General features: G+C 36.1%; 1 protein-coding gene across 10 annotated transcripts in view; it reads left to right on the top strand.

Moving 5' to 3' along the window:
* Positions 1–25116, top strand: part of CCDC88A (coiled-coil domain containing 88A) — a 157663-nt gene that overhangs the window by 14370 nt on the left and 118177 nt on the right. For all 10 annotated transcript variants that reach the window (XM_058278592.2, XM_058278590.2, XM_058278589.2 and 7 more), the window contains exon 3: positions 18899–19007. In XM_058278592.2, coding sequence (XP_058134575.1) covers positions 18899–19007 — 109 coding nt within the window. The remainder of the gene's footprint in view (positions 1–18898; positions 19008–25116) is intronic.

The following is a 25116-nucleotide window of genomic DNA, read 5'->3' as shown; positions in this document are numbered from 1 at the left end:
TCAGTTACCGGGTGCCTCCTTTAAAAATAAAAAAGATGAGCAGACCCAGGGAGCACACAACAAATAGAGAGCAAACAGTGAGTGCAAACAATGAGGTGGGAGGGGAAGAGAAATAAAATAAATGAATCTTAAAAAAAAAAAGTAGAAGTAGAAGGTAAAGGTTCAGAGAGAGGATGATGGAAGAAGTAGAAGATTCAAAGCATTAAAGGTATTTGACCTGCTTTTGCTGGGTGTGAAGCTGGAGGAAAGGAGCCATAAGCCAAGGAATGTGGTGGCCTCTAGAAGGTGGGCCCAGCCTTCAGTTTATAGACAGCAAGGAAATGGGAACCTCTGTCCTACTGAATTCTGCCAACAAATGAATGAACAAGGAAATGGATTTTTCCCTAGAGCCTTCAGAAAGCAGTACAGTCCTGCAGATGCCTTGATTTTAGCTCAGGTGAGACCCATGTAAGATTTCTCACCTACAAAATGTAAACCAATATAGTTGTATTGTTTTAAGCCACTAAATTTGTGGTAATTTGTGACAGCTTCAGTAGAAAACTAATATACTTACTTAGTAACCTCCAATTTAAAGAACTCATCAGAGATGAGTAGTCTATTTTTTGTTTTTAAGTCAGTTTGTGTCTGATCCTGAATGAATCTGCTATATTAAGTTTTGCTATAACTGGAAAGGCATGTAGTCAACAAAAATGACATATGTAAATAATTTAAAGAAACAGCTAATTATTGAATTGAACACTCTAAATTCCTGACTAGTTATTATGAGAAATATTTCATCTAGGAATGGCTTCTAAAGCACATCTTTTTATTTAATTTAACGAATAAGTTTTATTGATAAATATTGATCCAAAGTGTACAATTGGTGGAATTTGCTATAATCACAAAGTTGTGTGTTCATCACTTTGGTCATTATTAGAGCGTTTTCATTATTTCAATAATAATAATAAAAAACGGACAAAATTTCTCACCTCTCAGTCTCTGTATGCTTCCCTCACTGTACACAGCTGCTGTTTTTATTCTTTCCAAAGTGTATATAATCAATGGCTTTTAGTATAATCACAATGTTGTACAAAATAGATATGTAAACCATTTATTTAAAATATTTCGTAGTGACATGCAATATATGTTACCATACAGAATATCTCAAAAAGTAAAACAACAACAAGAACAAAACACTGCATAAAACTAGAGTAGCATAATAAAAAACAGGAGCACATGTGGTTGTTAAACATCAATACTGAACAGATGGTATAAGAGGACTCATAACAGGTTTTTAGTCTGGGTGGAAGAACATAAAGCCATTAAAACTATCAGATTTCTGTTTCTTATAGATATTAGTCAATGAATAAATAAAGATATATCCTTGGCTATTTGAGGACCAAATCTTAAATATTTTTCCAATATTGCTAATTTTTCTTTGCTTTATCTCTTTCCCTACTTTTTAAGTGAAATTAATACAACTTGTCATCAGTAGGTTATTTATAAATGTGAAATTACTTGAGGCACTCTTACTGCCATGTTGAATTTAACTTCTGGCTGGACAGATTTGAACTATACTGCTTTGGGTATTTGCCACTAAGGCATTTTTATTTTTCATCTTATATAAGAGGATATCATTGTTGTGAGATATGTTTCCTTGGAAGTAGCTATGTATGAGTAGAAAGGTACCTGCTTGTATTTCATGTGTCAGGTGTGTCATTTAAAAGCTCATCTTTTAATTTAGAAAAAGACCTTTCCCAAAATATTTTCTTTTAAAAAAAAAGATATGCTTTTGAAAATTATATCTTTTCGAAAATCAAAATTTGATTAATTATGGTTCTGTCTATTCTGAATTTGTGATCACTTTCCCCCAGTCTTCCTCTGAATTAATCTTTCTAATAATCTTCAGTATTAAGCATGAATGAAAGGCAGAATTTGAATATTTCATAGGCTACAATAATTTTTAAGAAAAGCTATATTATACCTAGCTAGTTTAAATTACCATATTGTGAATTTTATTGTTAAAAAAAAACTTAAAATACACAAAGAAAAGGGAATGCTTTCTGTTTTTACATGGAATACATTCTTTTTAAAGAAGAAATTTTTTATATTGTTTATTTTCTTATGTACACGCTTAGTCTCACAAATGTTTTAAGAGTTTGACTCCCTAGTCAGGCGCAATTACTAATATTTTTCTCTAGGACTAAACAAAACTGACTAAATAAAAAAAATTTGGTAGGTGTTTTTCCTCTTTAAAAATTGTTTTACATGGTTAAAATGATTAGTTAATATCAAAAGTTTCTTACTGTAAAATAATAGTCCTTTCTCCTGTCCTTCCCTCCCAGTTCTGTTCCCTAGACTGAGAACTTGTAAGTTGTTTTTTTTTTTTTTAAGCAGTTTCTTCTGTTATTTAGCCCCATATATCATGATAATGTGCCTACCTTGGTATTTCTTCATTTATCCCTTTTAGACATTATTTATTGACTTCCTGATATGGTAGGTGAGAATTTAGCTTTTTTATATGCGCCCCCACCCTCCCATTTCTTCTTACCCTCTTCTTCTAATATAGTTTTCATATTGTCAATCAAATCAGCAATCAATATCTACATTATTAAAACTGTATAAATATTCACTGCAGAAACAGGTAGTGTGCCATTATTACATTTCCTTTTCTTAAAAATTTACTTGTTTTTGGAAGATACTAATTATCTAGGTCTTTTTCACTGGTATAATTTTTAGTAAACCTATTTTTTTTTTTCGGTGGGGAAGAGCTCAGGACTTTTTAGGCAGTTTGACCTGAGGAAAGACCTTCTTACATAAGGAGATCACATCCTTGGGGTAAAAGAGTCTGTTAACCTATTATCCTAACATATGTCTGTATGACCCAAACTCCAATTAGGCATGTATCATGTGAGAAACCCAAGCCTTCCAATTGAAAGTTTATTGCTCTCTAGATCCATGTCTAGAGTGCTTAGAAGTTATCTCTTTCTCCAAGTCCAGAAAGTTTAGGATAATAGGTTATGATATAATATCTAGTAATACTAAAGAAGTAGTAAATTTCCAGTATGGTTTGTATACTAACATAACTTTTAAATAGGAACAGTATAGATTAGATACAAGCTAGTGACATTGGGTCCCTAGGAATTACCCTGTTCTACAAAAGAACTCCTCTGTTCTATTGGATTTCCTGATGAGTCTACCAGATCATAGAAATACTATCAAATTCATGTAGTCATAGCAAAGAGGCCTACAAAGACCATCATTTAATAAAGGGATGCAGAAAGGTTTCATCCCACTATCTTTAAGACCCCTTTGAATATAAGTTTAAATTTAGGGGTTGAAATTCTTTTGCTTCAATATTTTGAAATGCGTTCTCCAGAATATATAGATTGCATGTTTCAATTTTTCCAGATTTATAAAATAATTTCATCTAATATTTTTAGCTTGTAAAAACTAAACAGTTCTCTTTTTATATTCAAATAGCCTTAATTGTGAAATGCAGTCTTAATTATAATTTTTTTAACAAAGAGTTTTAAAAAGATTATGAGCAAACCAAAATTCTAATTCTGATAACTTGATAATTATTAAAAGAGCTTTATGCAAAGGTGACTGCAGACCTCCATGGTGAATGAATAAATTTTGAGATACCATGTGAGGAATGTTGGACATAAAATTTAAAAAGAAAGTTTAAAGCTTTATTTTTAGAATATCTTATTTATTTTTTTCTATCTGGTTGCATCATTGTCTTTTTGGTGCGTCACTTTGCTGCATGGGCCTGCACCTCTCCATGCAGGTCTGGGACACATTTTATCTTTTTTTACCAGGAGGTCCTGGGGATCAAACCCAGGTCCTCCATGGGGAAAATGGGAGTTCAATTGCTTGAGCCACAGCCGCTTCCCAAAAATAACAATCTTTAAAGAATACAAAGAAACTTAATAATATCACTGCATCAAGGACAAAGATAATACTTACATTATAGTTTTTTTAATTTTTTTAAAGTGGAAAATGAATTCACATGTTTATTAGAACATGGTACATCCCAACATATAATCCAAATAGTGTATTAAATAGTGTAATAATAAACTTACACTACAATTATGTACCGTTTTTTAAAATTTATTTATATTTCCAGGAGTAATATTGAAATCTTTCCTAAATACTTAATTGTCAGATTTAAATACCCAGGTTTATAGTAAATAATCACTGCAATGAACTGGGGGAAGGAGGGGTATTAATTGTGTTTTATTTGATTATTCACTTTTTAAAATACATTTTTTAAACAATATATTGAAATATATCATTCATACATGCATAAACAATAAGTGTATTGTAAAAGTTGTGAACTTACAAATCAAACATGCATAAAATCATACAGGGCTCCCATGCATCACCCTACTGCAAATACCTTGTATTATCATGAAGCCTTTGTAACAAATTATGAAAGAACGTCATCAAAATATTACTAACTATAGCCTGTATTTTACATTTGGTGCATTTTCCCCCCAACCCACCCTATTACTTTTTTTTGTTCTTAAACCATATAATTTATCTGAAGTGTACAATCAATAGCATTTAGTGTAATCACCAACTTGCACATTTATCACTTCATTCAATATTAGAGCATTTTCATTACTCTAAAAAAAGAGAGAAAGGGAAATAACTAAAAAACCATTATCATCCCTATGTGTTAGCACTACTAATTACAAATCCTATGATGAGCTTTCACCATTTCTGTTCCTTTCCAAACAATTACAAAAAACTTTTTATCAATTCTACACATATTAAACCTCAGCTTTCCATTCTCTAACCACATTCTTTTCTCTGGTGATTTATATTCTAGCTATTAACTCCATAAGTTTGCTCATTATATTTAGTTCATAATGGCAAAGTCATACGCTCTTTGTCCTTTTGTGCCTGGCTTGCTTCACTCAGTGTAATGTCCTCCAAATATGTCCACATTGTCATGTGCTTCAAGACTTCATTTCTTCCTGCAGCTGCCTAATATTCCATCATGTGTATATACCACATAGTTTATCCATTAGTCAGTTGATGGACACTTGGGTTATTTTCATCTTTTGGCAATTGTGGATAATGTTGCTATGAACATTGGTGTGCTGATGTCTGTTTGTGACACTGCTCTCAGTTCTTCTGGGTATATACCTAGTAGTGGTATTACTGGATCATATAGTAGATCTATATCTAACTTCCTTAGGAACTGATAAACAGAATTCCACAGTAGCTGTACAATTCTACATTCCCATCAACAGTGAAAAAATGTTCCTGTCTCTCCACAATCTCTCCAACCCTTGTAGTTTTCTCTTTTGTTAATAGTGACCATTTTAGTTAGTGAGAAATGATATCTCATTGTAGCTTTGATTTGCATTTCCCTAATAGCCAGTGATGTTGAACATTTTTTTCATGTGGGTTTTTTTTTTTTTTGCATTTTTATTTGTTTTTTTAGGAAAATGTCTATACAGGTATTTTTTCAATTTTTTATTTGATTGGTCATTTTGAAAACAATTAGGAATATGCTCAAACAGTACAGTAAGACAGTGTTTATAGATAACATTGCTGAAACTTTTTTCTATATGTCTTTTTTTTGTTTTCCTCAATGACCCTCTAAGAGAAAAGTCTGAAAGAGAACAAAGGAAAGAACTGGAGAATCCTGGGCAAGTTACTTGTTTGGAATCCAATTTTCTGATTTATGGAAAAACTAGATAATCTCTAAAATCTTTTCTAAGTCTTAATGTTGTTGCAAATTTCCTTTACAAATGAAATTTATGTAACTGTAGGTATTCCTAACATTTTTGTTACCAGAGTTTTTCTTGCTCTCATCTAAAATTGTAATTATACTTTTCTTCCCAATAATAACTTGACTAAATCAAGCTTGAGTTTTGAAAGTTGTTTGCATACTTTAATATACAAAAACTCTACAGTTTTCCTATTATACACCACCAGTGATGAAGTAGACAGTTAAATGGAACAAAAACCTGAGTAAGAAAAAAAAATCTTAAATGTATAAGACCTTTGTTAGGAAATGTAAAATTTTTATTGATGGAAATTAAGACCTTTGTTAGGAAATGTAAAATTTTTATTGATGGAAATTAATGTCAGTTATCATTAAATTATTAATAAAATCCCATTAAATCCCAACAGGGTTTTTCATATAACTTTAGAAATACCCTAAAATTCATAGAGAAGAGCAGTATGTAAGACTAATAACCAAGATGGTTTAGAAAATAAAAACAACTAAGGAGGGTGGCTTGCCCTAATAGAATCAAATTTATAATAAAAGTATACTAATAGGAAAAGGTTTTATGATACAGGAATAGACAAATGGATTATTAGAACAAAGAAAGTGTAAAAATAGAACCATGTGTCTATGGGAGTCTGGTATAGCTTAGAGGTCAGCAGGAAATGATAAATGTTTTAGTAAGTTGTGTTAGTGGTAAAGGCTAAGCTCTAATGAGTGAGATACTTATCAATATGGGAAAACTTTAAACTGTTAATCAAGAAGACCTCAAAGAATACCAATAACCAACCTATTAGAACTAATAAGAAATTTTAATATGGTTGCTAAAGATAAGAGCAGTACATAAAAATGGATATTCTTACACCAGCAATAACCTATTAGTAAATATAATATTTAAAATTATTGGGTGAGTTCTGTATAAATGGTGTCAGAGTAGACAAGCAGGGCTCAACTCTTTTACAGAAACAATGGGGAAAGTGCCAAAATGTGTCCAAGCACCAGGACCATGCTGCACAACCCCTAGGAGGGTGAGGGACAGAGAGATGAAAAACATGAAACAACAAATGTGAGTTACTAAACCCTCACAGCAGCTGAGAAGAGTCCTATTGCCCCACCCCCAAGACATTAAGCTTTGATAAAACCCCTGGCTCACTGCAGCTGACTGAGAGGGAAACAAATGTCTTCTTCCCTGACAGTTGTTACAAAGGAAGAGGGAGGGGTTTCAGCAGGCAGAGGGTGGTTCTTCTTCAGTGAATTCAGGCAGCAAAGCCCACTTTGAATCTCAGCTCTGGTCAGATGAGAAACATGGGAAAGTGGAGGTTGAAAGAAACACCTCCCTGGAGAGATTGGTGGATGAGTGCCATCTGTTGGGAAACCAGGAAATTGCAAGGAGAAGAACTGCTTTTAGGTCTTTTTAGCCCAATTCCTGGGAGAAAAGTTTTCCTCCATTAGTGATTCCCTCCCTGACCCAGTTTTGATAACTTCAGCTGGAAAATTTTAAAGATTCAGAATAAGCTGAACCAAAAATCAAAGAAGAGCTGTGAAGAAAAAAACAAAAAACTAGGTAAGAGAAACTGACCATCAGAGTAAATTCACAAGCATATTCAGATGCCTGGATATCAGCAAAAAATTACAAGCCATACTAGGAAACAGGAGGAGATGGCCCCACCAAAGGAACAAACAAAATATCCTGACAAGATACAGGATTTAAGACAACTAATCAGTGATAATCATATAAATCTCTTAAATCAAGTCAAAGAACTGAAAATGTGACTAAAGACATAAAGAATATTAAGGAGATACTAGGTGAACATAAAGAACAATTTGATAGCATGCAAAGAAAAGTAACAGAGCTTATGGGGATGAAAGACAAAATGGATGAGATTAAAAATATGTCAGAGGCATTTAACAACAGACTTTAGTTGATTAAAGACAGAATTAGTGGTTTTGAGGACAGAACATCTGAACTTTGAAGACAGGTGAACAGAAAGAATAAATAATAGAAAAATGGAACAGGGTCACTGGGAATTGAATGACAGCACCAAATGCACAAATATATGCATTATAAGTGTCTCAGAAGGACAAGAGAATGGAAAAGGGGCAGAAAGAATATTTGAGGGAAGCAGATATGGTTCAAGTGATTAAGTCTTCCACCTACCATATGGGAGGAGCTGGGTTTGATCCCTCAGGCCTCCTGGTTAAAAAAAAAAAAGCATGCCCATATGGCAAGCTTGTGCCTGTGCAGTGAGCTGAGTTCCCACATGAGTGCCTGCATGGTGAGCTGACTGCCCATGCAGTGAGCTGAGTGCCTGTGTGGTGAGCCAATGCCTGCACAATGAGCCAGTGCCCACACAAGTGTCAGGCAGCAAGATGAGGACACAACAAAAGAGAGATGAAGGGGAGAGTCAAGGCAAGGCGCAACAGAAACCAGAAACTGAGGTGATGCAAGTTAACAGGGAACTTCTCTCCATATCAGAGGTCCCCAGGATTGAATTCTGGTGAATCCTAGAAGAGAAAAATGAGAAGATAAAAAAGGGAAATAGATACAGAAGATCACATAGCCAATGGACACAGACAGCAAAAAACAGCAGGGCTGGGGGGAGAGGGAGGGGAGAAAAAGAATATTTGAGGAAATAATGAGCTAAAACATCCCAGCCTTTAATGAAAGACATAAATACCAATATCCAAGAAGGACGATGTGCCCCAAACAGATTGAATCTGAATAGACCTGCTTGAAACACCTTCTATTCACAATGACCAGTGTATTAGTCAGCCAAAGGGGTGCTGATGCAAAATACCAGAAATCAGTTGGTTTTTATGAAGGGTATTTATTTGGATTAGAAGCTTACAGTCACAAGGCCCTAAAGAGTCCAGTTCAAGTTACCATAAGAGGTACTTTCTCACCCTTAATCTGTTAACTACATGTTGATGCAAGATGGCAGGAGATGTCTGCAAGGGTTCAGTCTTTCTCCTTCCCCCAAGGCTCTATGGTCCTAGCTTCTTCTAATCTTAGCCACAGGCTGGGAAAAGTCTTGTCTTTCTCCCGGGGATTATTTCTCTCTGGGCTCAGCTGCTCAACTCTCTCCATAAGGCCAGCTGTGAACTATCAGGTGAGAGGCTTGTCTATTTTCCTGGGGCCTCTGCCATGTCTTACGGAGCCTTTTCATGTATCTGCTTCTCTGCTTACTTTCAGGCTGCAAGATCAAAACTCTAACCTCTTTTCTTTGCAGTGTGGTTTCTTTGTAAGTCCCGCCCACCAAGTGGGCAAGGATGCAATATCCTACTGATGTGGCCCAATCAAAGCCTTAATCATTATTTAATCAAGTAAAAGTGAAACCTATGAATCCAATATAATCTAATATACCCAGAGGAAAAGACCAGTTTACAAACATAATCTAATATCTATTTTTGGAATTCATAAACCATATCAAACTGCTATAACAAATCTCAGAGATAGAGGATTGATATTGAAAGAGGAAAACTGCCAGCCACGAATTGTGTATCAGGCAAAACTGTCCTTCACAAATGAGGGTGAGTTTAAAGTCTCTACAGATAAACAAGAAAATCTACAGAGATTATGTTACCAAAAGACCAGAGTTAAAAGAGTTACCAAAGAGAGTGTTCCAGTCTAAAAGGAAAAAACAAGGGTGAGAGATTTGTTGAAAAGTGTAGAAATGAAGATTATTAGGAATTAATAAGGTAAATTAAAGGGTAAAAAGACATAAGATATGACAATGGAAAGCCAAAGGATGAAATGAACAATGTAAGTAAAGCCTTTAAAGTAATAACATTGGATGTTAAGGCCTTGAACTCTTCAATTAAATGATATAGACTGATAGAATGTATAAAAAATACAAGCCATCTATATGTTGTCTACAAGAGACTCACCTCAGACATAAGAATACAACCAGATTGAAAGTGAAAAGATATTCCATATAAATAGTAAACAAAAAAGATCTGGAGTAGAAATACTAATATCAGGCAGAATAGATTTTAAGTGTAAAACTTTTTAAGGGATTAAGGTCATTATATATTAAAAGGGGCACTTCACCAAGAGGAAATAATTATAATAGTTGTATACCTAACCTGGGTACTCCATGATACATGAGGTTCACACTGGCAAAACTGAAGGGAAAATAGATGTCTCTAGTGGAGACTTTCAGTACACCTCTCTGTATTGGATAGAACATCTGGACAGAGGATCAATAAAGAAACAGAGAGCTTGAATAGTATGATAAGTGAACAACACCTAAGAGACATTTATAGAGCACTATACCCCAAAACAGCAGGATATACATTCTTTTCAAGCGTTCATGGATCCTTCTGTAGGATAAACCATATGTTGGGTCCCAAGACAGGTCTTAATACATTTAAAAAGATTGAAATGATACAAAACACTTGCTCTGATAATAATGGAATGCAGATGGAAATCAATAATGAATGGAAAAAGGAAAAAGTTGTAAATAAAATTCATAAAACACTTCTAAATAATCAGTAGTCAAAGAAGAAATTTTAGGAGAATTCAGTTAATATCTTGATATGAATGAAAATGAGAACACAACATATCAAAACTTATGGGACAGGAAGCACATGTGGCTCAAGCGATTGTGCTCCTGCCTACCACATGGGAGATCCGTGATTCAGTTCCCTGTGCCTCCTAAAGATGACAGTAAGCTGGTGTGATGTGTAGGCATAGCAAACTGACACCAAAAGATGATGCAACAAGAGACACAAGAAGAAAAACATGATGAGAGACACAACAGAGCAGGGAACGTAGGTGACTTAAGCATTGAACACCTCACTCCCACACCAGAGGTCCCAGATTCAGTTCCCAGTGCCTCCTAAAGGAGCAAAGAAGACAAACAGACATATCAAGTGTAAACAATGAGGAAGTGGGGAGAAATAAATAAAATAAATCTTTAAAAAACAAAACAAAAAACCTATGGTACACTGCTAAGGAAGTGTTGAGAGGAAAATTTATATTCCTCAGTGCTTACATTAAAGACGAAGAAAGAGCTAAAATTGAAGACCTAACTGCACACGTGGAAGAGCTAGAAAAAGAATAGCAAATTAATCTGAAACCAAACCAAATGAAATAAATAGTAAAGATAAGAACATAAATAAATGAAATTGAAAACAATAGAATCAACAAAACCAAATGGTTCTTTGAGAATATCAACAAAATTGACAAACCCTTAGCTAAACTGACAAAAAAAGAGAGAAGATGCAAATAAGTAAAATAAGAAATGGGAAGGGGAGCAGTACTTGAGACCCTGTGGAAATGAGAGATCATAAGAGGACAATATAGAATGAGATGGACAAATTCCTAAAACACGAACAACCTACTCTGACCCTAGAGTAGAAGACCTCACTAAACCAATCACAAGTAGATATTGAAACAGTCATCAAAAACCTCCCAAAGATGAAAAGCCCAGGACCAGATGGCTTCACATTATAGTGTTCATAACTAGCAGAGCTAGTATATGGGTATAACAGTGGTTGAAAGGGAAGGTCTAAGGACATGTATATTACTACAAGAAAAGCTAAAAAATGTAACGTGGGACCATATAACAGTGAAGCCTCATGTGAAATATGAATATGGTAACATTGTTTATATTTGACTTTTTAAAAGATATAACTACAAATGAATGAGAAACAGAAACAGAATAACATGTACTGCAGGGGAAGCATAGAAAGATTGAGAGGTGCTTTTTTTTTGTCTATTATTATTGGAATGATGAAAAGGCTGTAATAATAATTGAAGTGATGAATGCACAACTATGTGATTATATCAGTACCATTGATTGTACACTTTGGATGGATTTATGCTTTATTAATATGTACCAATAAAATTGATTTGTTAAAAAAATATTGCATTCACTCTAACAGCAAAAACACCTTGAACTAAATCTAACAAAAAGTCTTCCTGAGGGGAGCTGACTTGGCCCAGTGGTTAGGGCGTCCATCTACCACATGGAGGTCCGCGGTTCAAACCCCGTCCTCCTTGACCTGTGTGGAGCTGGCCCATGTGCAGTGCTGATGCGCGCAAGGAGTGCCATGCCACGCAGGGGTGTCCCCCGCGTAGGGGAGCCCCACACACAAGGAGTGCGCCCTGTAAGGAGAGCCGCCTAGTGCGAAAGTGTAGCCTGCCTAAGAATGGCGTCACCCACACGGAGAGCTGACACCACAAGATGACACAACAAAAAGAAAGACAGATTCCTGTGCCGCTGACAACAGAAGCAGACAAAGAAGAACACACAGCAAATGGACACAGAAAACAGACAACTGGGGCAGGGGGGGAAGAGGAGAGAAATAAATAAATAAATCCTTAAAAAAAAAAAAAGTCTTCCTGAGAAAAATTAAGAAGTGGTTTTGAAGAAGAGTTGAATGAATGGAGAGACATGCCATGCTCATCAGTGGGAAGATTCAATATTGTAAATTGTCAGTTCTCCCTTAATAAATTTATAGATTGAGTGCAATTCCAATAAAATCATAGGAGGTATTTGTTTTTGTTTATAGAGAATATGACAAGCTGATCCTAATAATAGTCAAGAACCACAAATAGTTAAAATGAAGTTCAAAAAGAATTGAGTCAAAGAGACTTGCCCTACCAAATATCAAGACTTATACATCTATGGGAGGTAAGATGGTCTTGTTGGCATAGGGATATATAAATAGATCAGTAAAACATAAAGGAGAGCTCAGAAACAGGCAGACCTATGTATAATAGGTACATAAAGTGATGAAAGTCTTAGTGGGGAAAAGAGAGCACTCAATAAATTGTTATTAGCTGTTCATATAGAAAAGGAAACCTTATCTTATTTACAGAACTAAATTATAGATGTATTAAAGACCTAAATGGGCTTTTAAAAAAAGCAATCTTTTAAATTATTTGACTGTAATCTAGGAGACTACATTATATTAGGAGGAAAGCATTCTTAAATAAGAAACAGAAAGCAAATTTTTAAAGCAAAGCAAATAAATAGACAAGAAACATAGTGAAAAAATATATTCCATAAATAAAAATTAGTAACCTTAAAAAATACTGTTAAGACAAAATTAGTAGTTTAGTAAAAAAAAAAAGTACAGTTCAAGGCAAGTGAATATAGACTTCATAGAAGAGGAGATTAAAATCATCAATAAACATGAAAACATTTTTATCATTACTATTGTAATTAGAGTTGTCAATTACAAAGGAGAAATGCAGTTGTTGATAGCACTTCAATAATATAAAATGTTAAAAGGTTGTGAGAAAATGGACTTTTGATTGGAGTGTAAATAGGTAAAAAATGAAAGTGCATATACTTTATGCCTCAACAGTGCTTCTCTTTCCTTCAGAACAAAAAAAGGAATGTGTATATATATATATACAAGGAAACATTTAAAAACATGTCAACATTGCAGCAGTGTGTATAATAATGAAAATTTAGGGACAACCTAAGTATCGGTAGGTGAGTAGATAATATATTATAACTAAAATCAATGCCCTGGAACTATATCTATCAGTATGGATATAGCTTAAGAAATGTGTTGTGTTAAAAAAGCATGTTATAGAATGGTTTGTATATCTTCATACCATTTATGTATATTAAAAATCACATATTTTCCAAAGACACTCATAATTATAGGACTAGAGGAAGGGATTAGGTGGTGGTTAAAAAAGGCTTTAGTTATGCAGATAATATTCTAATTTTGTTAACAATACTTAATTCTGGGTGGTAATATGAGTGATTGTTACTTTATTTACATTTCTGTGTCCTGTTTTCAAGTTTGTTTTTTTAAGAGAATGGTGTTCTTCTTGTTTACGTACATTTTCAGAACAGTTTGTCCTAAAACCATAGAGTAGTGCAGAACAAAAGGCCTTCCTGCTGAGGGCAGGTGGGGCATGGTGAATCAGAGTTGGGTATTAGAGGGTATCCTTATAGAGCTTTACAGCATGGTGTTTTGGAGTTGAAGCAGTGTGAAGAGGCCAACACAAAGGAGTGTACCATGGCTGGTGTGGGGCATCAGCCTGACTCCTGAGTGTGGAGCGCATCTACCCAGGGGATGTTGAAGCCTGATCTGATTGAGGGAGGGTATCCATAAGGAGGGGGCAGTCTGAGGTAGGAGTATAAGAATACACCTGGGTTTAGAAGGATGTCTGGGAGAGAGGTGCCCTGATGTGGAGAGTCAAAGCCTGAGGAGGGGAACCATGTGTTGGGGAGAGTGGTCAGGTTTAGAGAGTAATAGCACAAGCAGGGTGCAGAGGGCATCCTTCCAGGGTCTGGGGAAGCCAGGCATTCGGTGTTGCAAGTCGAGACAGATGAAGAGAATGCCATGACCCTTTGTGGGACGTTAGCATGAAGGAGTGAGGAGAATGTCCTGCATAGGATTGGCCTGGCTTGGAGTGTCAGAGAAGGCTGAAGAGGGCTTTCATGTAGGGTGAAGAATTGGTGAGGATGTGATAGTGATAGCAGATTTGGTTATACAGGGAATTGGTCAAATAAGTAAATATATAAGAGATAATGGAAAGAAAGCTTCTCAGTTTCAGAGAAGGGAATTACAGATTTGGAAAGGAAGAACCTAAAATGAATTCTGTGGTTGGATTGAGATTAGAAGTATTGATGTGAACTCACGGTTTTCAATATGTAAACACAGATATATACCTCTATATGTATCCATTAAGAGGGCCTGGGAATAGCAACACCTCAACAGCTATAAGTATACTTAGGACTCTGCTCTTGGCTTCAAAATATTCTCCACCAAAAAAAAGGAGAAATGGCTATTTCAGATCTTGAGCATGGAAAGAAAAAAACAAGGTGAAACATCTTGTGTCAGAAATCAAGAAAGTGCTTAAAGAATGATGGGACATATCAAAGGATGTAGAAAGCTTTGCCCCCATTCGTGATGGCAGAATGAGACACTTTAGGGTTCTGTCTCCCCACAGAAACTACAAACAACCAGCAAGAACTGGCAGAAATATCTGTCAAAGAGCTCCAGAAAAGAGTTAAAATATTGCAGTAGCAGGGCGAGTGCCAAATCAAGTAAAAGGCCACTTAAAAGTAGTAAGATCTCATGGCACCCTGGATGTGTTCAGAGTCAGCCATCCCCTCGCTGGCTGGGTGGAGTCAGTCCATTCTCCCAGTGAGAATACCTGGTCCCAGTTTCGGAGGGAGCAGAGTAACCCTTGTGCACATAGTTGTCTGGCGTGCTTGGTTTTGTGGTGGCCTGAGGGTCTGGCCATCCCAGAACTTGCGCCATGTGTAGAAAGCAGTTTGCAGAGCTTTCCTATAGGACATAGTGGGCCACCAGGTAAGCCATGTCCCCTGGGGCAAAGGATTGTTGACTTTAGGGCATAGGGTGCGGTGCCCGGGACCATTATGAAACTGTTTCCTTGTAGGGAGGGGACATAGGGAACTGCATGAATGGAAGAGTTATCAGGGTCACACACATATACCCAAGACATGATGCATATGCAGAAAGGATCAAGGAGGCCCCTATGCTTTTGCCTAGAGCTATTTTCTAAATTCATTGTATGGTTAAGTCCTGATGGAGAGCACCTGCAGTGGTCAATCTGCAAAGACAGAGAAAGGTGTTTTCTTTCTTTTTCCTTTTTTTTTGGTTAGCTTCTGGCATTCAAGGAAAGCCCTATCATACTACTAGCTAGATACAGGGCTAAGGAACAGATGTCTCAAAGTCTTAATTCTAGCAAAAACACATTAAAATATAAAAATGTCCAGGTTTTAATAAAGGTCACAAAACATACAAAGAAACACGAAGTGATGACTCAGGACAATTTTTTTTTTTTTAATTCATTTTTTAAAAAAATATTACATTCAAAAAATATGAAGTCCCATTCAACCCCACCGCCCCCACTCCCCACTCCCCCCACAACAACACTCTCTCCCATCATCATGACACATCCATTGCACCTGGTAAGTACATCTCTGGGCATCGCTGCACCCCATAGTCAGTGGTCCACATCATAGCCCACACACTCCCACGTTCCATCCAGTGGGCCCTGGGGGTATCTACAATGTCCTGTAGTTGTCCGTGAAGCACCACCCAGGACAACTCCAAGTCCCCAAAACGCCTCCCCATCTCATCTTTTTCTCCCATTCCCCGCACCCAGCAGCCACCATGGCCACCCTTCCCATATCAATGCCACATTTTCTCTGTGGACATTGGATTGGTTGTGTCTATTGCACATCTATGTCAAGTGGGGGCTTAGATTCCACATGGATACTGGATGCAATCCTCCTGCTTTCAGTTGTAGGCACTCTAGGCTCCATGGTGTGGTGGTTGACCTTCAGGACAATATTAAAGCTTTGATAACCATCAATGAAAAGGACTAGATCTGGGACATACCAGAGAAAAACTTTTTAAAAAATCGTCCTAAATATGCTCGAAGAGCTTAAAGGAAAATGTGGACAAAGAATGAAAGGAAATCAGAAAACTGATTCTTTGCATACCTAAGAATTTTTATTGGATGCTGGATATTGGGATTATTCAGTTGTGAAGTGTCTGAATCATGTTTTTGTTTTGGCACTCTTGTCAAATTACCTACAATCAGCTTGGTCCTTTCAAGTCTTGATTTAAAATTTTGTAGGGAGGTTCTGGAATACTTTTACTCTACTGCTATTTAGTTCTACTTCTAAGATATGAATTTTGTGAGATCTCTGCTAAATGCTCTAGGTGGTCATCAAGGTTTCTCCGTCACTCTGGATGGTTGTAACTCAGATTTCTTACTGTGGTTTGTGAGCTTGGGAATTGATCAGCTTATAGGTCCCCTCTACTTGTTCTCTGCTTAGCCTTGAGGAGTTGGAGGATACATATGCACATGTAAAAAATACTTAGGTAGCCAAGGTCCTAAGGACAGAGTTTTGGAGCTTTTTGTCAGTATAGTTTTCTTCTCTCCTATTCTTTGTGAAAATGGCAGTCACCTCAGTTTCTTCAACCTCAAAACTTTGTCCCTTCTGAGCTCTCCCTGGCAAACTCTCCCCATGCCTCATTCTGGAAAATGGCTCACTGCTCACTACAGAGAACCTAGGTAGGGTTTGCAGTCTTGCATTGCCTACTCTCCAAAGTCTGAAAACAATTTCATATGTTTTGTCTAGTTTTCTAGTTCTTTATTGCAAGAGGGCAAGTCTCAAGAGAGTCTAGCTACTACTTTCTTGATATTTTAGCCTACTTTGATTGTATTAGTTTCTTACCTAGGGCTGTAAGTGGTCTCTTTATAGAAGGTTGAACTGATCCAAGTTGGGGATTGGTAGTGTGGGTATGGTTAAAAGACAAAAGGATCAAGTGTTGGCAAGAAAATGGTTGAAATAAAGCCATGGTTCTCCAAGTGTGTTTTGAGAATCTGAGTGAGGTCCATTCTGAGATCTTTTCAGGGCATCCACTGTGTTCTCCCTTTTCCAACTATATATCTACATAAGCCTGCAATTTCTTCATGTGTTTGAACCAAAACAACATAAATAACAATTTGATGAATAAGCAAAGATAAGAATCAACTCATTTATTTTATTTTTCAGTAAGCCAGACTTTAAAGAAATTTGCAAAGACAGTCGAACAGTGGCACTTTTTTCACGAAATTTCTTGTTTTGGAAAAGTTATTTTTCATAATAAGTATTTGTTAACATGTAATGGCTCTTTTTTTAATGAATTAATGAATAACTTTGAAATTTTTTCAGTTTTGGTTTCTAATAGTGTAAATAGTGATATAGCACACAAAAACAAAAGTTGTTTGGAGCCATCAATAATTTTTTAAGAGTTTAAAGGTGTCTTGAGACCTAAAAGTTTGAGAATTGCTAAAATAAAACTATATAGCCCATAAATTGTCTAGGGAAGGAAGTGAAGGTATTAAGAATGCAATATACTGTATAAAAAAGGATTAAGAGTTGAGAGATTTCTATTCAGCTCCTATTCCCTTGTACATAGGTATCGGTTTCTTTACTTCTCTCCATTTTTGTGTGGAGGTACCTGCATCTAAATTCTATAATCTTAGAATAGTACTCTGTCTCAGAAGCTTCTTAGGTTCCTGCTTTCTAGTATTACTTCTGGACTCAGCCTTTGGCTAGGGAATCCTGATTTAATGCTTATGATTTCATTTGGCATGATCTTTCTCAAGCCTGGTCCCTTTGATGTTATTAGGAACCTAGGACCTGCTTATGTGGTACCACCACTTTTATTTGAATTTCTGTCTTAAATGGCTTAACTAGATTTCTTCTTCAGTGTATGCTTCACAGAATCAGCCCTTTATTTTCATTGAATCTACAAAATTTACCCAAGATAAAAGTATTAGCCTGTACCATCCTTCTCATTCTTTAATTTCCCTGCAGCATTGCCTACCCAAATATACTTCCCATTACATTACCCAGTGAGGATACATTTCTTGATTATTAGCTCATATTTTGGGATTTATTTGGGGTACCACATATTTTCAAAGAAGATAAATGGTTATTTTTCCCAGGAATGAGGAGAGAGAGAATGGGAATGAAGAACATCTGACTTAGATTTCAAATTCATTTTGCCACTGCCTTAAGAATATCAGATCCATTTATATTAATTAGAAGCACAGAATACATGTCAAAGTAATCATAGCTCCTTTAGGATCATCTCTCTTAGTCCAGTTGAATAAACAATCTGTTTAAAGAAAAAAAAAGTATTTTATGTGGGAAGCAGACTTGGCTCAACAGATAGGGCATCTGCCTACCACATGGGAGGTCCGCGGTTCAAACCTAGGGCCTCCTTGACCTGTGTGGAGCTGGCCCATGTGCAGTGCTGATGAGCGCAAGGAGTGCCCTGCCGTGCAGGAGTGTCCCCAGCATAGGGGAGCCCCATGCGCAAGGAGTGTGCCCGCTAAGGAGAGCTGCCCCACGTGAAAGAAAGTTCAGCTTGCCCAGGAATGGCACAGCACGCACAGAGAGCTGACGGAGCAAGATGATACAACAAAAAAGAGACACAGATTCCCAGTGCTGCTGATAAGAATCAAAGTGGACACAGAAGAACACACAGTGAATGGACACAGAGAACAGACAATTGGGGCAGGAGGGAAGCGGAGAGAAATAAAAATAAATTAAAAAAAAGTATTTATGTGATTAGGTTTTGTCATTTAACTTCTGAATAAGTTGATTGATATGGCTTATTGTAATTTTAGTAAAGTATTTTTTAAAAAATTTCTTACAGTAATCCTAAATTGGAGAATCAGAGAGTAAATAAAAAAGTCAACAATGATGCTTCACTTAGAATTCATAATCTATCCATTTTGGTGAGACAGATAAAATTTTATTACCAGGTAAGTGGTACTTTTTTTTCACCTAGTATTTTAATAACTGTTACATATGTACTTTCTTTGTGTGTTATTTAATATCAGTCATCTAACAAATGTTAAATACTTGTTATATGGAAATAGAACAATAAATAAGATAGTTAAATACTTGTTATATGGAAATAGAACAATAAATAAGAACAATAAATAAGACATTTTTTAAAATGTGAAAATATTATCCAGCATTTAAATACTTATTTTTCTTTTTCCCCCTCTCTACCTCCTTCCCTCCCTTACGTTTTTTTCTTTTTTTCATTTTTCATCAGAGGAAGATTCTTGTTTTTTATATGTCTAGTCCTCCTTGATGACAGAAATAAAAGTCTGTGCTGGATTTATGTACATAAACATTTTATTAATACTTTACAATATTCAGGCTCTCACTTTCCTCCAGTTGACTTAAGTAAGTTAGGCATATTGGTGTAGTTAATATATATACATCTATATATTTGCCCTTTACTCTTGTTTTATATGAGTATTTCTATATACTTTGAAAAAACTACGTTAGGAGATGCAGTGACTCATTTTCACAATTCTCATCAGTTTTTGTCCTTCTAATTATTGGAGTTAAGCTAGATTTTTTATTTTATGTATGTATCTTTAGGAGGGTGGAAATTTCCCTTTCCCTTGGAAATTTCAGTGAAACTCCTGAGGGGGGGAAAAAAAAGGTAAAGGCAAAGGGATTTCTGCATCAGTTTTAAATCAGTTAGTAATGCAAACTAGTTCTGAATTGTATACTACTGCTTTCTAACAGCTTTGCTGAGATATAATTCATGTACCATACAATTCACCCATTTAAACTGTATGGTTCTTTGATTTTTAGTATATTTGAAGAGTTTGTATACCTATCAACGCATTTTAGAGCATTTTCAATCATCCCCTAAAAGAAACTCTATAATCATGAGCAGTCATTCTTATCTACCTCCAATTCTATACCTCAGTAACCAGTAATCTATTTTGCTTAATCTGAACATTTCATATAAATGGAAATGTGCAGTATTTGGTCTTTTGTGACTGGCTTATTTCAGTTAGTGTAATGTTTCCAAGTTCTTCCATGTTTTAGTACTTAATTCGTTTTTATTACTACTGCTTTCTATTCTTTATCCTCCTTCCTTTTCATGCCAAGTACTGAAATTACCTTTGTATTAAATGTGTTAATATAATGATGTTGTAGCCACAAAGACAACTGGAGAGAAGAGAATTGTGAAATCAATTAGTTCAACAGTTTAGATCAGTGGCTCTCAACTGAGGGTTATTTTGTCCCCTGAGGCTGTTTGGCAATGATTGGAGACATTTTTGGTTGTCACAATAGGGGTTTGTACTGGCATCCAGTGCATACAGACAAGGAATGCTAAGTATCCTACAAAGCAGAGGACAGCTCCCCATTACTAAGAATTGTCTAGCCCAAAATGTTAATAGTGCCTGGATTGAGAAATCCTGGTTTAGATGGTATTGGAATTGATGATTTACCACCATCATTGTTTTGGTTTTTTTTTTTAGGCCAGTAAAAAGAATTTATTTGGGAAATCAGGGAAAAAACAGAGCTTGCTGAGAAATAGGAAAGATGGAAATGCACACCAGGATTTGATGTGGGCTCCTCTAGGCAGAGGTTACCTTTTAAACTGTTAATTATTCCTCCCCCTTGCTAATGATAAGGTGATGAGCCCCAGCTGTTATTGATTACCCTACCAATGGTGGGGGCCAATAGTGAGGCCTGTTTGGAATATCCCGGGCCAAGAGGAGGTCCCGGAAGGAGAAACTGGGACCTCAAGGTCTCAGCAAGTTCTTGCAGCCTTGTTGTCTCTAGGCAATGACGTCTGTCGGCCTTGAGCCTCATCTTGTCCTTGTTTTCCTGGCTAACCTGCCTCAATTCCCCCCTCAGAGAGTTTATGCCCTTATTCTTAAGGGGGTGCTGAGGAGTGATGATCATTCTTCTGTAGTTACTTTGTGCTGGTTACGGCAGTAGTCCCTGCCTGACAGGGTATAAACCTCTCTGGCTATTCCATTCAGGTTGAGGGAGGACAGATCCAAAGGTGTTGATTATGGGAGAAATAAACTTAGTTAGAATTTTGAAGATAAATGGCCCTGCTAAAAGGATAAAGAAGTTGGTGGTAAGTGGGCCCCAAAAGGGGGCCAGCTATGACATACTGGGCCACAAGAATGAGAAAGGCCAGGGGCTTTTAGGGGTTGCATCCCCCTAAAGTTGGTGGGCTTCATCTTGCAGGGTCAAATGCTGTCTAGGACTCTTCCAGAATGATTTATATAGAAGCAGCATTTTTCCTTGAGAAGCAGGCATGTTCTACCCTGTGCTGCTGTTAGCATGTTTAGGGCTCTGCAATTTTGCAGCACACAGCAACAAGTTTGTTTGCCGTCTTAGGACTTCTAAGGCACGGCTAGTTTCTTCTCTGCTGTTTGTTAGTTAGCTCTAGGGAGAGATTGTAATAGATAATGGAGTTTGGTAAAAAATTGCCAGTCCCAGTTTTCCATGGGGGTGGTTACGTTTGTCTAAGATAGCTAAGAGGGGGACCAGAAGGGGCACTTCCCTTTTAGTTATTGTATGGGGAGAAACTACAGGAAATGAAGACAAACAAGATGTCTTAAGGGGTGTCTGGCTTTCCTTCCCCCTAGCAATAGGTGTTTGGGCTAGAATTAGAGGGAACAACTGGCTTTGACACAGACACTACTTAGCTTTGTCTCCTGAAGAGGTATTTCAGGCCATCCAATGATGTACATCCCATCAGGTGCTTCTGGTGAGCTGGCACTTCCTTGGGCAGCTGGCTTCACTTGGGATAAGTGCACCCAGCTGGTAATTCCTTTAACTTTAACAGCTGTGGGAGTGATCAGAACTAGAGAGTAAGGTTTCTTCCATTTTGGCTCTTATTGTGAGTGAGGCCTGTTCTTTTGCCAGGTTTTGATTAGAACCTGGTTTCCAGGTCCTGGGAGAAGAAAGGGTGACCATCTTGAAGGAGCTAAGCTGAAGTGGGTCCCAGCCACCTCATTTGCTGTTTCCCTGCTGGTGGGAAAATGCTTAGCCCTGGCAGGATGGCATGTGGGTCTGCCAGTCCTCACCAGGTATGAGTGGGACAGGTTCTGGAATAAGGGCTAGGAGAGACCTGGGTTAAGCACATTCATTAACTTCTTAGAAAATGAAGTGTACCAGGACCTTTAACATGTTCGGTATCCCTTTGCATATGATTTAGAATAGAAAAGATATAATCATCAGGCATATAGGTATAGTACTTAATACTAATCAATGCACAAGTTTCTCTTTGAGCTGTGACTAATAGATCTAAGCTCCAGGTTTGCAATACCATACATCTTATCTCTCCAGGGGAGTAGGCCATAATGCCAGTTGTGTTTAAGTTTCGCTTACATCACTTTGGTAATCATTGCTTCACTTGGTATGCCTTCACACAGTCAGCACACTGCAGCACCATTGACTTTAGAGAGAAGCCAGGAAGGTAGGCTCCAGTATTTCACCAGCCTGGTGCATAGTGCCCTTCTACACTATGGAAGAGTGCCACCATCGTTTTTAGATACATCTGAAAATCATTAAAACTTATTGCAAGACTAGTTATATCTTTTTCTTTTCATTAATCTTAGTTCATATACCAGTGGATTAATTCAGGGCTAGAACTGATTGACAGCTACATCGAGAGCTATCAAGATTGTCAGTTTATGGGTGTGAGTGTAGCTCAGTGGTTGAGTGCCTGCTTCCCATGTATGAGATCCTGGGTTCAATCCCTGGTACCTCCTAAGGAAAAAAAAAAACAAAAAATTTTCAAAATACAAAAAGTTTTTTGAGAAAAATACTAAATAATCACATAGCTTCATAACCCCTTAACATTTTTTCAAGCTTGTTTCAGATATTGAAGACAAGATATTACTGAAGGTTGAAATTCTCCATGTACCACTATTCAGTGACTTTCCTTTAAAACCAATTTACCAAACCATCCCTGCCCTTTTACCCCAAAAATGCTTCATATTCTTAGATAACATGTTTCTAAGGCGTGATTAATCAGTTGGCTTACTGAGATTTTTTTTGGTCATGTTTATTACCTGGATTAATATATGACAAATTTTGAGTTAATATAGTTCTCCTCACCTGCTCAATTACCTGTCTGTTGGAAATCTCTGATTTTTTTCCAAAAGTCTTTCTAAAGCTATAAAAAAAATTTTTTTTTGCATCTTATTCACTCTTCAAAAAAAGTATTTTATGTGAAATATTTATGTACATTTTGATTGTTCTGACTCATGGTGAAAAGGAAAGTGAATCTGGGAAGGTCAAATTCAAGTTATGTCTCCAGATTTTTCTTTTTTAATGGATTGTTAACAGTCAAGGTCATCTTATAAAAATGATTCTCACACAGAAAAGAAAAGTGACAGAATACCTTACGATGATTGTTACCTGGTAAACTGCTTCTCTATATCTTTTCAGTAATTATAGGTAAATTTAAATGCCAATGTTCCTCTTCAGTTTAATGATTTAAGTTTTGTAAAAGTTCGATACAAATTATAGTGTCATTCAGATTTCCCCTATTTTCCTTTCTCATTTATTGAATGTCAGGCATTCTACCAGACCTCAGGATGATGGTGGTGAATAGGACATGCCATGTGCCTAATCTCATGGAACTTGTGTTCTAGTAGAAATAGAATAGATAAACAATGAAATAAAATAGTTTCAGATTGATAAATAATGTAAGGGCAATAAAGTAGTAATTTAAGACATTGTGAGAGGAAACTGGTAGCACTAGATTATCAGAAAGTTTTATTCAGTGTACCCTTCATTGCATTTAAGTGGCAATTCACACGTTTTCAAATAATCCCTTTATATCTCTTCTTGTCTTGCAATAAATATTGCACGTTTTCAAGGCAGAAATTAAGTAAATTTTATCAGTTATTTAATTTTACCTGTGCTCTGTGATTTTTTAAAAAAGTTATTGTTTCTTGTTAGTGAGGAAGAGAGTATATTTGATAATGAGAGACAGGTTGCAAGTTAAAAAAAAATCTTAGTCCGTTTTAGAAGTGTTAGAAGCTAGCATTTGATATAACTAGATTGGCAAGAGTTTAAATAGATACTAAAAGAAAAAAAAAATGTTTCTTCAAGCACCATTACAACAATACTCTAAGTAATTTGAGGCCCTGAAATAGAAAACACTTCACAATAGGAAATTTAAATTCATTAGGAAATATTTACATTGTATGATATCACTAATATTTAGCACAAAAGCCAGACCTACTACCATTAATCCAGTTGCTCCAAAAAAACAGATACTTGAAGTTTTTCTTTAACATCTGTTATAATAAGCAACATATGGAATATTAATAAAATTCAGTAGCCAAAAAATGCTTTATATTGTGTCATATTTTTTATATTCTTCCCTTTTAATGCTATTCATTTCATTTTTTTCTGTAGTCTGTATTACAGTGTGATGAAATAGTTTTAATTCTTTTCACTGTCCTAGATAATAGGATACATATACCCAGTATGATAAATATAATTATTTTCTGAAATTTTAAAGTAGATTTTAAGCCTTTCAAAGGAGGGACTTTAAATCTAGTATATTTTAGAAATCTTTGAACCCATATTTTGTATTACAGAAACGTGCAGTTTAACAGCAGCTTTTCGCTCAGTGTATGATTCAGGAAAGGAAACTGAGTCTAGACCTTTTATGAAAGCGTTCTTCCTGTGAAGAGGTGTAATGCAGAACTTGAAGAAGCATTGTTTAAATTATCTTTGAGTACTATCTAAATAGTAATGTTTATGTCCAGCATATCCTTGAAAATTCTTTTTGCAATGCTATAGCAACATGAACTTTAATTTACACAACAAACTTGTGAGGTATATCATTAGAAAAGGTTATTAGTGGTCAACTAAAATATGGTTAATATATACTTTTAATGGAAAAGTGATACAAAGCCAACTAAAAATAGGAGGAATTAAAGTATTTGTAATAGTTTTCAAGATAATGTTGCTATTATTTTCCTATTAATGTAATCCCTGCTAGTCCTTTTGTGTTTCTGTCTTTATATTTTTATTGTTTCTGTTCTCCATGTCTTGCTGAATTGTCTTCATGCC

This window comes from Dasypus novemcinctus, chromosome 17, assembly GCF_030445035.2.
Source record: "Dasypus novemcinctus isolate mDasNov1 chromosome 17, mDasNov1.1.hap2, whole genome shotgun sequence".
NCBI classification, from domain to species: domain Eukaryota; kingdom Metazoa; phylum Chordata; class Mammalia; order Cingulata; family Dasypodidae; genus Dasypus; species Dasypus novemcinctus.
This window is presented reverse-complemented; position numbering and strand designations above follow the sequence as displayed.